At 44.7% G+C, this 15,311-nt stretch overlaps 1 protein-coding gene across 1 annotated transcript in view; it reads left to right on the top strand.

Moving 5' to 3' along the window:
- The window catches only part of LOC142312880 (uncharacterized), a 280,429-nt gene that overhangs the window by 81,136 nt on the left and 183,982 nt on the right, over positions 1-15,311 (top strand). Inside the window, 3 exon segments of the mRNA XM_075351864.1 lie at positions 1,184-2,184; positions 2,186-2,271; positions 6,295-6,370. Coding sequence (XP_075207979.1) covers positions 1,184-2,184; positions 2,186-2,271; positions 6,295-6,370 — 1,163 coding nt within the window.

Below are 15,311 nucleotides of genomic sequence, written 5' to 3'. Positions count from 1 at the left end.
GCCTAACAATATCAGCCAGCAGCTGCCTGGAATTGCCGCATCCATTAGAAGCGACAGTCCCGGGACTCTACCCAGCTCATCCCGAATTGACCTGGTGCAGTGGCAAACTGGGTAATAAGGAGTTAATGGCAGCAGCCCATAGCTGCCACTAAGTCCTAAGTTAATCATGGCAGGCGTCTTCCCGAGATACCTTCCATGATTAACCTGTAAGTTAAAGAAAATAAACACACACATCCAAAAAATCCTTTTATATGAAATAAAAGACAAAAAAAAAACCCTCTTTCACCAATTTATTAATCCCTCAAAACACCTCCAGGTCCGACATAATCCACGCAAGGTCCCACGACGCTTCTAGCTCTGCTACATCGGAAGCTGACAGGAGCGGCAGTAGAACACCGCCGCTCCTGTGAGTTCCATGCAGCAACTGCAGTGAGTCGTGCGATCAGCTGTGCTGTCACTGAGGTTACTCGTGGCCACCGCTCTCAGGTGGAGGACTGTAGCTGTGGCCGCGAGTAACCTGAGTGATGGCACAGCTAATCTCGCGGCTCACTGTAGTCATTCAGGGGATTTGCAATCACAGGTGAGTCCTTCACGTGTGACCGCAAATCAAGCCACAGCACACGCACAGAGCCGCGCGATCACAATCACAGTCAGGTGAAGTTCATCCGAGTTCATTCTGATCGTGTGGCACTGTCTCGCAGCCAGCCATGCTCTTTTTGACAGTGCGGTCCCACTCGGCTCTGCTGCAAGTCTATGGGGATGCTGCAGAGCCGAGTGGGACCGTACTGGTAAAAATGTGCGTTCTGGATGCTTTTCCCACTCTGTGTATGGCAGAGAAAGCATCCAGAACGCATGAATTCTCCAGGAATGTGTGCACGTTGCGTTCTGCCGAATGCGTCTCAAAACGCAGCTTTTTCAGCTGCGTTCTGAGACGCACAGGCAGTGACTTACACGCTGCGGAATTGAAAGCAATGTGCGCACATGGCCTTATAACACGGACTTGCAGGTATTTTTATGGGTCTTTACTGAATGTTTTACTTGGAAAGGTTGGTGACAGATGCAAAGAAATATAAACCTATGACAAAACATCAGATAAGAATTGCTTTAAAATATGTAGCATTGTAACAAATAATATTATTCCTTGTTATTGAAAAAAAAAAAAAATCCATTTTATTTTTGACAGATGGGTGTAGCAGAAGCTTGGAGGAACATCTGTTATTTTCATATTTTAAAGCAGGTAATCGAGGTGTTACACCAGATTCATATGAAGAAAATATCATTATCCCGGATACACCTCCAAGTCTGTACATCAAAAATCCTTCAACTGATCCTTTTCAACAAGTCCTGTCTTCTGATTTATCACAGACTGTTGTGTATAGTAAAAATAACAGAAGAGTTGTTGAAAATCAAAGGACCCACACGGAAGAGAAACCATTTTTTTGTTCTGAATGTGGGAAACGTTTTACACTGAGATCAGATTTTGGTAGACACCAGAGGACTCACACAGGGGAGAAACCATATTCATGTCCAGAATGTAGGAAATGTTTTAGAGAGAAATCACACCTGGTTATACATCAGAGAATTCACACAGGGAAGAAGCCTTATTCATGTTCCGAATGCGGGAAATGTTTTACACAGAAAGGAAATTTTGTTAAACATCAGAGAATTCACACAGGGGAGAAGCCTTTTTCGTGTTCTGAATGTGGGAAATGTTTTACAGAGAAAGGAGTTCTTGTTAAACATCAGAGAACTCACACAGGGGAGAAACCATTTTTATGTCTAGAATGTGGGAAATGTTTTTGTGATAGAGCACATCTTCGCTCACATCAGAGAATTCACACAGGGGAGAAACCATTTTCATGTTCAGAATGTGGGAAATGTTTTACAAAGAAATCACACCTGGTTATACATCAGAGAATTCACACAGGGGAGAAACCATTTTCATGTCCAGAATGTGGGAAATGTTTTTATGATAGATCACATCTTCGCTCCCATCACAGAGTTCACACAGGGGAGAAACCTTTTTCATGTCCTGAATGTGGGAAGTGTTTTACAAAGAAATCACACCTGGTTATACATCAGATAAGTCACACAGGGGACAAACCATTTTCATGTCCAGAATGTGGGAAATGTTTTTATAAGAGATCATATCTACGTTCACATCAGAGAAGTCACATAACGGAAAAAAACATTTTGATGTACACAATGTAGTAAACGATTTACAAATAAAGCAAGTCCTATCGCACACCATAGAACTCATATAGGTAGGGAGCCAAATTATTATACAAATTAAGTTTGGATTTAAGTGTCATAAAGATTTTATTTTTTTGTTTTTCAAATAAACTCCTGGATGGCATTTTGTCTCTTTCAAGACTGTGGCACAGCCTGATGTGATCTCAGGGCGATCTGGAATCAGAAGGTCACAGTGCATTGTGGATCATAGATCCGCTTTAGTGCCCATTCGCTATTTACTCAGACTTGGAGCATATTTAATTCCATCCAGCACTGAACGGGTTAAGGTTCATTTCTGTCCTGCAATTTTCTAACAGGTAGTTGTAACCTCAGCTACAGCCACTGTCTTCTACAATAAATATCCGCTCCTCACTCCTCCCTATGCCCGTTATAGCTCTTATTTATGCTGACCATGTTGAAGGAGCTCGTTCCTTCATAGCTGTGGTGTCATTTCTATTGTAGCTGCAAAGTTCTTTACTGAAGAAAGCTTGGAGTGCTTTATGTTGCATCTTTCCCCACATATTATTACTATTATTATTATTTATTATTATAGCGCCATTTATTCCATGACGCTATACAAATGAAAGAGAGTATACGTACAACACTAATTAACAATACAAAACAGACTGGTATAGGAGGAGAGTTTGTCTAACCTACCTTGTGTCATCTTATTGTAGTAGCGAGACTAGCGTCTCTCTGGCCATCACTAGCCAGGGTGAGTTTATGGTCAGCGAGGCCCTAGGCACGTGATCAGTGTACGTGGGGAATGACCCATCAAGGGACATTAGGAAGTGCAGTGTTCAGCCTCAGGTGAGTGCTAGGAGGTGACCCCGCTTCCTTCTCCCTAGCGCGAGGGCCAACTGTTGTATTGTGTTTATGGTGTACCATATGTGTAGCGTCGCTCGCTGAGGGTACTAACCTCCTCTGGCATGACACTACCCTTATGTTTCCGCTGTGTCACGCCGTTTGCTTGGAGCCTTCCGAAGACTGGGCGTGAAGTCACATCATGGCATTATAGCCAGCTCCAAAAATATATTTTTTTCAGGTTTTCAGTATGAATCCATTTGCGTTTTTTGCACAACAAATTAGCTTATTTCTGAAAGTGACAGAATTGCGGTCATAATTTGTGCAGCAGCTACAGCAGATTGCTGGTCTCTACTCGCAGCCAGACTGAACCCGAACCCAAGATAGCCCTCTCAAACAGGATAGCTGGAGGTGAAGGATATAAATTCGAGGTTTTCAGGGAAGCCAGCAAACTGTATTTCAAGCTTCATCCTTGCTCCTCAATCTCATACACCAGTGATTATTAGTTTTCCAGGTGAGCCCAATTAAAGGGAAACTACTAAAGAAGGATGTTCCAGATAATAAAGCAGGCCATACTACCTGCACCAGTGACCCTATTCCCTCATATCTTCTTAACTCTGTCACCCCAGCTGTCACCACTCACCTAACTAAAGTATTTCATCTCTCTCTCTTCTCTGGTGTTTTTCCCTCCTTCAAACATGCCAGCATACACCCATTACTTAAAAAGCCATCCCTGGACCAAAACTGCGCTGCTAACTACAGACCAGTCTTTAATCTCCCCTTCATCTCCAAACTCCTGGAATGCTTGGTCCACTCCCATCTAATCTGCTATCTGTCAGATAACTCTTTCCTCGACCCTCTAAAATCCTGTTTCCGCTCCTTACACTCTACTAAAACTGCTCTTACTAAAGACTCTAATGATCTACTAACGGATAAATCTAAAGGCCGCTTTACACGCAGCGACATCGCTAGCGATCGCACCCGCCCCCGTCATTTCTGCGTCACAGGCAAATCGCTGCCCGCGATGAACAATATCGCCAGTACGCGTCACACCAACTTACCTTCCTAACAACGTCACTGTGGCCAGGGAACAACCTCTTTTTTAAGGGGGAAGATAGTGCAGTGTAACAGCGACGTCACACAGCGGCCCACCAATGGAAGCGGAGGGGCGGAGAGCAGCCGCATTAACAACACGCCCACCTCGTTGCCGGAGGACGCAGGAACGCTGTTCGTCGTTCCCGGGGTGTCACACGTAGCGATGTGTGCTGCCTCAGGAACGACGAATAACCTGCGTCCAGAACAAGCAACGATATTTGGGAAATGAACGACATGTCAACAATCAACGATTTGGTGAGTATTTCTGATCGTTAGCGGACGCTCGGTGTCACACGCAACGACGTCGCTATCGAGGCCGGATGTGCGTCACGAATTCCGTGACCCCAGCGATATCTCGTTAGCGATGTCGCTGCGTGTAAAGCGGTCTTAACAGTCACTACTTACTCCTGATTCGCCTGGAGCTTTCTGCTGCATTTGATACTGTGGATCACCAGCTCCTTCTCACTATGCTCCGCTCTATCGGGCTCAAGGACACCGTTCTCTCTTGGTTCTCCTCCTATCTCTATGACCGCTCCTTCACTGTATCGTTTGCCGACTCCTCTTCCCTTTATGGTCAGGGTTTCTCAGGGTTCAGTCCTAGGCTCCCTCCTTTTTTCTTTATACACGGCACCTATTGGACAAACCATCAGCAGATTGGTTTTCAGTACATCTCTATGCTGATGACACTAAACTATATACATCGTCTCCTGACATCACCCGTGCATTATTACAAAACAGTAGCAATTGTCTGTCGAATATCTCCAACATCTTGTCCTCCCTCTATCTAAGGCCCTGTGCGCACTAGAAAAAGGATTTTTCTCAAGAAATTTCTTGAGAGTCTGAAAGATTAACGCACTTGCATTAAACAAACGCACCAATAACGCACCGAAAAACACATGCGTTTTTACCGCGTTTTTGTGCGGTTTTAATGCGTTTTTTGTGTTTTTTTTCCGCAGGTTGGTCCCTGCGGTTTTTTACCATTATCTATTTCCAAAAATGCAGGTACCTGCAGAAAAGAAGTGACATGCTCATTCTTTTTCTCAAGAAATTCTGCAGCAAGAATGTTCTTGAGAAAAAAAATGCAGTGTACGCACAGCTATTTTTTTTCCCCATAGGTTTTGCTGGGGAATGTCTGCAAAAAGGGTACGACCATTTTCTCCAGAAATTTCTGCAGCAGAAAAAAACGCAGGTAAAAACGAAGTGTGTGCACAGGGCCTAAAACTGAATCTGTCAAAAACTGAACTCATGTTTCCTCCCTTTCCCAACCTTCCGAAACCCAATATTACCATTTCTGTTTGTGGTTTTATTATTACTCCCCAGCAGCACACCCGCTGTCTTGGGGTTATATTTGACTCCGATCTCTCCTTTGCTCCCCACTTTTTTTAACTTGCTTGCTCATGTCACATCCACCTCAAAAACATCTCTAGAATTTGACCTCTCCTTACCGTTGACTCTGCAAAAACTCTTACTGTCGCTCTTATTCATTCTCGACTGTAATTCTTTGCTGATTGGTCTCCCTGTTACTAAACTCTCCCCTCTCCAATAATTTCCTTCATCTCTGTCTATCCCCCCACCCGTGCCCTTCGTTCTGCTAATGACCTAAGACTGACATCCTCAATAATTCGAACCTCCCATTCCCGTCTTCAAGATTTCTCACAAGCTTCACCAATGCTCTGGAATACATTAACAAGAATAATTCGATTAATTCTCAACATCCACACCTTTAAGCGGGTCCTAAAAATGCATTTGTTTAGACTAGCCTATCAACTCACCTCCCTGATCTAATCTAGTCCCATTCTGCCCTTCATAAAATGTACTTCCAATTCTTGTCCCCTGTATCTTCTGATTTCATTCCTCTTCATGAACTTTTTTTACACTCTGAATGTATAAATTCTGTCTGGCAACCAAACCACGCAGCTGGTTTTGAAACCTCTATTAAATCGATAGCTGGACCATATATGCCAAGATTATTTCCCCCCATTCACCTTTTGTGCCTCCCCTATTTCCTCATAGACTAAGCTTACGAGCAGGGCCCTCACTCCTCTTGGTATCTGAATTTTGTTATTTTGTAGTCTCATGTTGTCTGTACATGTCCCATCTGAATTGTAAAGCGCTGCAGAACATGTTGGCGCTATATAATTAAAAAAAAAATTTTATTATTAGGTTTCAAGTAATACAGCAAAGAAAAAGTATCTTTCTGCTGCCGAAAAACATCAAACAGTACAATGCCTTGGACAAGGTATGAAAATATTAGATATTTCATGAAAACTTAATTGTGATGATTTTACTGTGAAAACATTTGTGGCAGATAAAGACATAATGAGGAAGGTTTCTGACAGACAAATTCATTGGAATAAGAAAACAGCTGCTAAAATACCATTACAAGGCAGCAAACAGGTATTTGAAGCTGCTGGTGCTTTTAGAATCCCGTAAATCTCTACGGGGCCCTTTGCACACTACGACATCGCAAGCCGATGCTGCGATGCCGTGTGCGATAGTCCTCGCCCCCGTCGCAGCTGCGATATCATGGTGATAGCTGGCGTAACATTATCGCTACGCCAGCGTCACATGCACTCACGTGCCCTGCGACGTCACATGGCAGGTGGCCAATAGAAGTGGAGGGGCGGAGATGAGCGGGACGTAAAGATCCCGCCCACCTCCTTTCTTCTGTATTGGCGGCCGTGACGCAGGTAGGAGATGTTCCTCGCTCCTGCGGCTTCACACACAGCGATGTGTGCTGCCGCTGGAACGAGGAACAACATCATAACATCGGTCATTTCCAAATCATGGAAATGACCGACGCTACAACGATTATACGATTACGACGCTTTTGCGCTCGTTAATCGTATCAAAACAGCTTTACACACTACGATATCGACAGCGAGGCCGGATGTGCGTCACTTTCGATTTGACCCCACCGACATCGCACCTGCGATGTTGTAGTGTGCAAAGCGCCCCTAAGTGTAGGATCCTCCAGAGTCTTACAGTTTTACATAGACTAACTATCCAGTGACCGCTAAATGGTGTTCACAAGCACAAAAGGTTGCAGTGGGCCCAGACATACATGAAGATTCATTTTAAAACATTGTTCTTTACTGATGAGTGCCTTCTAACCTTGGATCTTCCAGATGGATGGAGTAGTTGATGGTTGGAAGGTGACCACGATGTCACAACAAGGCCGTGACACCAGTAAGGAGATAGCAGAGTCGTGTTTTGGGCTGGAATCATGGGGAAAGGGTTGGTAAGGCTTTTTTGGGTCCCTGAATATACTGTATGAAAATGACCTTGGCAAAGTACCGTATTTTTTGCTTTATAAGACGCACCTGATTATAAAACCCACCCCCAAATTTGGTGAAGGAATAGAGAATTTTTTAATAAATGGGGTCTGTCTTATAATGCCAGTGTCCGTCTAACAAATCATATAGTGTATATGTCCCTCATAGCCCCCCCATCTTAAAATTAGCCCCCTTAATCTGGATATGGCCTCCTTATATTGAATATAGCCCCCTTGTTCTGGCACACATCCCCCAGTAATGCCACATGTCCCCTAAGGCTGGCACACATCCTCTATGGCTGGCACACGTCCTCTATGGCTGGCACACGGCCCCCTGTGGCTGCACACGGCCCACTGTGGCTGCACATGGCCCCCTGTGGATGCACATGGCCCCCTGTGACTGGCACACGGCCCACTGTGGCTGCACATGGCCCCCTGTGGATGCACATGGCCCCCTGTGGCTGGCCCACGGCCCACTGTGGCTGCATATGGCCCCCTGTGGATGCACATGGCCCCCTGTGGCTGGCACACGGCCCACTGTGGCTGCACATGGCCCCCTGTGGATGCACATGGCCCCCTGTGGCTGGCACACGGCCCCCTGTGGTTGCACATCGCCCCCTGTGGCTGCACATCACCCCCTGTGGCTGGCACACGGCCCCCTGTGGCTGGCACACGGCCCACTGTGGCTGGCACACGGCCCACTATTGCTGCACACGGCCCCCTGTGGCTGGCACACAGCACCCTGTGTTAGATATTGCCCCCATGCTGCTGCTTTTAGTAAAATAAACTCTTTCCTTACCTTCTCCAGCACTGTCCTGTCTCGTGACTCCCTCCTTGGGGTTGAGCTCCGGCCTCCTGCCTGCATTTCCTGGTTCTCGGACAGTCATGTGATCGGCACAGCAGAGTGATATCATCTCTGCGTGCATGATCACAGCGGCAGGAGGGAGACCGGGAGATTAGCGCTAGAGGAGGTGAGTAAAGAGTGTTTTATTTTACTATGGGCAGCAGCATGGGGGCCATAGCTAACACAGGGGGGGCATGGGCTCTCAAAGGAGGGTGGCGCAGGCAGATATAATATGCGCCGCTGCCCCAGCCCATCGCCGCAGTGCGGTTTCAGCACCATGGTGATGGACAGCGGCTGTGCATATTATGTGAGTGGGAGCAGGAGATCAAACGCTGCCGCCCGCAGCTTTCACCTGCCCCCAGTAGAGCTCCAGAGCTGCCCCCACCTCCCCTGGACTCTGTAGTGTGTATATATACATATATATAGATATATATATCTATATATATAGATATATATACACACACATCCCCCCGTATATTCGGATTATAAGACGGACCCCCTACTTTCCCCAAAAATTTGGGGGAACAAAAGTGCGTCTTATAAAGCGAAAAATATGGTATATACAGTTTCTGACTCACCACTTTCTTCCATGGTACAAAAAGAAGAATCGTGCAATCTATAGAAATTTCATCTTCATGCTGACAATACACCATCTCATGCTGTAAAGAATAGCTCGAAGTCATTGCCTGATCTTGGCATAAAAGGAGAGAAACTGACTTCAACCCTATTGAAAACCTTTGGAGTAACATCAAGGAAAAGATTTGAGGGTGCAAGGCAGTTCACATCACAATAGTAGCTCTGGGAGTCTATTGTAACATCCTCCAAAGAAATTAAAGCAGAAACTATCGAAAAACTCGCAAGTTCAAAGGATGCAATAATTGTAAAGGTAATATCAAAGAAAGGTCCCAATAACATGTAATTTGAACAAAGATGTTTGTTTTTTTTTATAACTGAATGTTTTATTACATTTTTTTAAATAGACACGGAAAAAGTACATGAATGCATAGATATGTCTCACAAGCATATGAGCAATAACTGTAAACTGAGAATCAGTATACATATCATACTATCACTAATACAATAAAAACAGGGAATGTGACAAGACAAACAAAACAATACTAGACAAGGAGATATAAGGAGGGGGGGGGATGAAGTGGTGAGGGTGGATATATCAGGCTTCCATCAAAACCATACCTTACTATTATTCTTTATTGGCCCAATAGGTGTCCCAAAGTGACCAAACGCTCTCAACATGATCTACCGTGTTATTTGACAGGGCAGATAGATAGTCCATCCTTCTCACATCTTGGATCCTAGAATGGAGATCTGTAAGTGAGGGTGGATGGGCCGATCTCCAGTTACGGGCAATCAGACATCTAGCTGCTGTAGTTATATGTAACAGTAACCGCTTCACTCTTTTCCCCAGCTGAGCAAGTGGTATATTTAATATATAGAATTTAGGATCCAGGGGAACCCGAAGGCCAGTTACTTTATATATAAGGGATTGCACCAACCTCCAGAAGCACTGGATAATGGGGCATACCCAGAATATGTGTGGTATGTCTCCTCCTGTAGCGCCACACCTCCAACAATTGTCAGGTATAGCTGGGTTTAGTTTATGTAGTAGTGATGGGGTGTGATACCAATACATGAGTAATTTATACTGATTTTCCTTATAGACATAACATGAGGGTGTCTTAGAGGCAGTATCCCAGAGCCGTTTCCACATACCCAAGGGAATGGTCTCACCAAGGAAATCTTCCCATTTCCTTATATATGTATGATTTGGCTTGTCTTCTGGGTAGGGGGTAATTAAAATACGGTATATATCTGAGATGAGGCCTTTAGTAGAGACCCCAGCTCTGCATAATCTCTCAAAAAGTGTAGGGATAGAGACTTCTAAGGAGGTAAAAAGGGAGTGCATCAGGTGTCTAATTTGTAAGTACTGCTATTGGGAATTGCCAGGGAGATTAAATTTATCAGCTATGGTGGCGTAGGGGAGAAGGACTCTAGAGTGTGCGTCTACTATGTCAGCAAAGCAAAAGAGTTTCCTGTCAAACCATGTTTTAGTCGCTGTACCCTGCATACCGTCTGGCATTCTGGGATTAAAAAGAAAAGAAGTCAATGGCGAGTGTTCAGATTTAAGTGGAAACTTTTTGACACAACAGTCCCATATCCTCTTCGTGAAGGCTATAGGGCCCAGAGTATGTGGGTCAGGCTTGTTTGATGAGGTGCCCCAGAGGTAGGAATTGGGGTGTATTGGGGCGAGCCATAACTTCTCTATTTCCATCCATCTAGAGAAGGCACTGCGATTAGACCATGCAGGGATGTGGCGTAGATGTACTGCCCAATAGTACTTAGTAATATCAGAGACTCCTAGTCCTCCTCTCAGTTTACTGTCAAACAAAGTCGTTTTCTTAATTCTATGTCTCTTGTGGGCCCAAACAAATTGAAGTATAATAGACTGAATGCTGCGCAACTCTTTGTATGGTACACACACCGGAAGGGTCTCAAATAGGTAAAGTAGCTTCGGCAGGACAGACATTTTGACTGCAGAGATTCTTCCAAACAGAGACAATGGGAGCTTGCTCCAATTGAGCAGGAGCCTTTTTATCTCAGTAAATAAACTAGGATAGTTCTGCTGGTATAATAGCTTATACTTTGATGTTAGTTGTATCCCCAGGTATGTCAAGGATATATTTTTGCATTTATAATTGTAGTTTTCCTGTAAGGAGGAAACTCGCCCCTGTGGAATATTAATAGGCAGGGCTTCCGTTTTGCTCTGGTTGACCTTATACCCTGACAGCCTTCCAAATTGTAGTAATAGGGAATGCAAATTCGGGAGGGTGGTATGTGGTTGGGACAAAATCAATAGGACATCATCCGCATATAAGGATAGCTTAAACTCCTTGTCTCTCACCATTACTCCACGTATATTAGGGTCAATGCGAATAGCAGCAGCCTATGGCTCAATGCACATAACAAAGAGCAGGGGGGACAAAGGGCATCCCTGTCGAGTGCCATTGTGTATCTGAAAGGGTTGAGATGCGGCATAAGGAAGTCTGACCGATGCTGAGGGGCATGAATATAAACTTTTCAGGGCAGTGATAAATGCACCTGAGATTCCAAAATGATGCAATGTTTCAAACATGAATGGCCACCCAAGACGGTCAAGCGCCTTCTCCGCATCCAAACTAAGAAGGAGTGCTTCACTCTCTGTCTTATTAACAACTTCTACTAAGTCAATAATCTTCCTGGTGTTGTCCCCCCCTTGCCTACATGGGACAAAACCCACCTGGTCTTTGTGTATTAGGTGTGGGAGCAGGACCGAAAGACGTAGAGCCAATAGTGTAGTAAAGATTTTCAAATCAGCATTAAGGAGTGCTATGGGCCTATAATTGGCACACTCCATAGCATCCTTCCCCGGTTTGGGTATGAGCGTAATATAACAATGTAACATACTTGTGGGTATAGGGGAGCCCGTGAGGAAGCTATTAAATAATTTAACTAAATAGGGGGTGAGTCGATCCGCAAATGCCTTGTAGTAAAAATATGTCAGACCATCTGGACCCGGTGATTTTCCATTAGGAAGTAATTTAAGCACCTCTTCTACCTCTTCACACGTGATTTCTTTATTCAGTGTATTTACAGCACTCTGAGTAAGAGTAGGCAACTTACACTGCTCAAGAAAGGAGTGGATTAGCTCCCTCTGCTTTCCTGGGTCTGTAGGAAGAGAGCTAGGCAAAGAATACAGTCTTGATCGATAATCCTGAAAGATCTTTGCAACTTTAGTGGGATCATAGAAAATATTCCCCCCCGAATCTCTCAAGGCATAAACGGATGAGTTCCCCCTATCCTCCCTAAGTTGGCGAGCCAAGAGGGAGTGAGATTTATTTCCTTTGTCATAGTATTTATGCCTGCTATAAAGTAGTAATTTTTCTGTTATATTGACCTCAAGGTCCTTCAGTTGGGCACGAGTCTTTACTATATCTCTAAGGGTACGTATTGATGGGTTAAGGGTCATCCTATTTTCTAAGTCTCTGAGACTTCTGAGGAGCTGATTTCTCTGATAAAGTCTATCTTTTTTGATACGGGAGCTTAATGCTATGCATTGCCCTCTAAAGACGGCCTTATGGGCTTCCCAAATCGTAGACAAATTAGGCACTGACCCCTCGTTGTTCTTGAAGTATTCTATCAGTCCTGCTTCCAGTTTGTCTCTGTAGGGAGTTCTCTTGAGGAGGGACTCATTGAGCCTCCAGTGGCAGACTCATGTGCGTGGTGTTGTCTGATCTAGGGTGAGAGTCATTGGCACGTGGTCTGACCACGTTATTGCACCAATATCCACATTGCTCGTCAATCTAAGGGCTTGAATGTTGCCAAAGAAGAAGTCGATCCTGGTGTGTGTACCATGAGGGGGAGAGTAGAAGGTAAAGGTTTTTTCTGAGGGATGTTTAACTCACCAAAAATCAAATAAGGCAAACCTGCGGATCAGTCTTCGAAAGGCAGCTGTCAATTTACGCTGAGACGGGCTCGACAATTGATTGTTAATGGTCAACCTGTCTAAAGAGTCAGAGAAAATAGTGTTAAAATCTCCACCCACAATTGAACAAAGATGTTTTTGATTGGAAAAGCTTTTGATATCAGAAAATGTGACCTCTTAATGCCGCAAATTTAACAAATGACCATTTTCAGTTCTTTACATACAGTCCCTGACAAAAGTTCTGTCTCTTATCCATGTTATGTAAATAAAAGCTTATAACCTTACTTTAAATTCATCCATTGGTTTCATAATTTATTCTTTTGAAAGCTGAAACTTCCCAAATTTGGTTTAGGTTATGAAAATAAAGTTGCTGCAAAGCTGAAATATTGATCTTTTAATGAACACAGAAAGGTCAGATTTTGTCAAGACAAACGTTTTGTCGCCTCATAGAAAGTAATGTGAAATTCAAACAAATAATTAACTTCTAATACAAAGATATGTTGCATAACAATGGTGAATGAAGTTGTGGTTCTATTAGAGCCATATTTAATATTTTGTGTGACTTCCATGAGCTTGAAGGATTGCATCCATACAGTTCAACAATGATTCATACAATTTATTGATGAAGTCATCAGGAATAGCAAAGAATGCAGTCTTACATGCCTCCCAGAGTTCATCTAGATTATTTGGGTTTATCTTCCAAAGCTTCCTCTTTCATCCTACCCCAAACATGCTCAATGATGTTCATGCCTGGTGACTGGGCTGGCCAGTCATTGAGCACCTTGATCTTCTTTTCCAGGAGGAACTTTGTGGTAGAGATGGATGTATGAGATGGAGCACCATCCTGCTACAGAATTTAACCCCTTTTATGATTGGGAATGTAAGATCAATACTTATTGATATTTTAGGATATTGATATTGCCTTCCACCTTGAAAATGTTTCGCACACCCCCATACTGAATGTAACCCCAGACCATGATCTTTCCATCACCAAACGTAACTGTTTTCTGGATCCATACAGGCTCCAGTAGGTCTCCTGCAGTATTTGCGGCGGCTGTGGTGTAATTCAATTGAAGATTCATCAGAGAAATCCACCTTATGCCACTTTTCCACCATCCATCTGTTTAGCAGGCTGTGGGACTTGGCAAATGCCACATGGTTTTTTTAATTGCCTTTTGTTTAGTGCTGGCTTCTGGGCACTGATTTGACCATGGAGGCCATTTCGAGACAGAATCCTACAAACTGTTCTAGTAGACACAGGGACTTGAGGTGACCAGGCCTTTTTGAGCTCTGCTGCAGTAGTGTCACGTCCCCATCGGAGTCCGCTCCTGCGACTTCTGCTCTGATCTCCAGACGCCATTTTCCCACCATGGATAGTGGTGGTGATGGGAGAGGAGTCGGTGCCCGTGGCTCTGCGGAGCACAGGCTCCGCTCATCCACTAGGCTGGGTTTCCCTGGAACCTGCAGTACCACTGGCTGACTGTAGGTGGCGTGTGTCTCCCGGCTGAAGTGGCCAACATTCACCTGCAGCTTATGGGAAGACACCACACCCTTCTTATTCCCTCTCCTGTCACATGATCACTGCCAGTGATAGTTCTGTTCTCCTGGCTCATGTGTTGTTTGTATTGTGATTCCTGTGCGCTGACCTTACTTGTGTTTGACTACCCTCCTGCCTGTCGTTTTTGTACCTTGCTGCCAGTTCCGGATTTGACCCCTGCTTTGTCTTCTTACTACGCCCTTGCCTGCCGATTCTGTTCCTGTTTTGCATCTCCTGGATTTTGACCCTGCCTGACAACCACGTACTACAGTCTACCACAGGTAGTGATGTCTGAGGCTCTGTGTAAATCCAAATCCCTGTACAGGGGTTAAAGGGTTGCAGAGTTCTTGGGGTCTTGCTTTGTGAGCGGCTTTTCACTAGATTCCCCTTACAGCCAGTCTGAGTCTGTGGCTCCTATCAGGCATTACATTATCACTGGCCCACTAACACAGACAAAAAAAAAAATGGAACCTCTCCAAGCTGTGATGGACCAGGTGCTGACCCTGTCTGGCTTGGTGCAAGGACTTGCACAGCAGGTGCAAGAGCTCCAGTCTGCCCAGGTCCAAGCTTCTGCAGCACCTTCCTCATCATGTCCAGAGTCCCGTCGACATCAAGGGAGCAGATCACGTTGGGGAGACCATCATGGAGAGCCTGGATCTCAGAGACAATCACCTCCAGAGCAGCAACCACACCTGATTGAGCCCCAGGATACTCACTCAGGTGCCCAGGTACTCCCTGCAGACCCTATGAAGTTAATGTTACCTGTCTCATTGTCTCACCAGGGAAAAGCTGTGTGGCTACAGGCTTTTATTGATTGTGGGTCTGCGGCTAATTTCATAAACTCTGATGTAGTAAGAGAGCTGGGTTTGCCTTTGCTGAGACTGAACTCTCCCATTAAAATCTCTGCAATTGATAATACCCCTCTCACTCAGGGTGTGGTTACTTTTGTAACTCCAGAGATCTCCATGCTTGTGGGGGCTCTGCATGTAGAATCAGTGTCATTTTTGTTCTTTAGAACCTGACAGCAGCAGTGGTATTGGGTATG

Source organism: Anomaloglossus baeobatrachus, chromosome 5, assembly GCF_048569485.1.
Source record: "Anomaloglossus baeobatrachus isolate aAnoBae1 chromosome 5, aAnoBae1.hap1, whole genome shotgun sequence".
NCBI classification, from domain to species: Eukaryota; Metazoa; Chordata; class Amphibia; order Anura; family Aromobatidae; genus Anomaloglossus; species Anomaloglossus baeobatrachus.
This window is presented reverse-complemented; position numbering and strand designations above follow the sequence as displayed.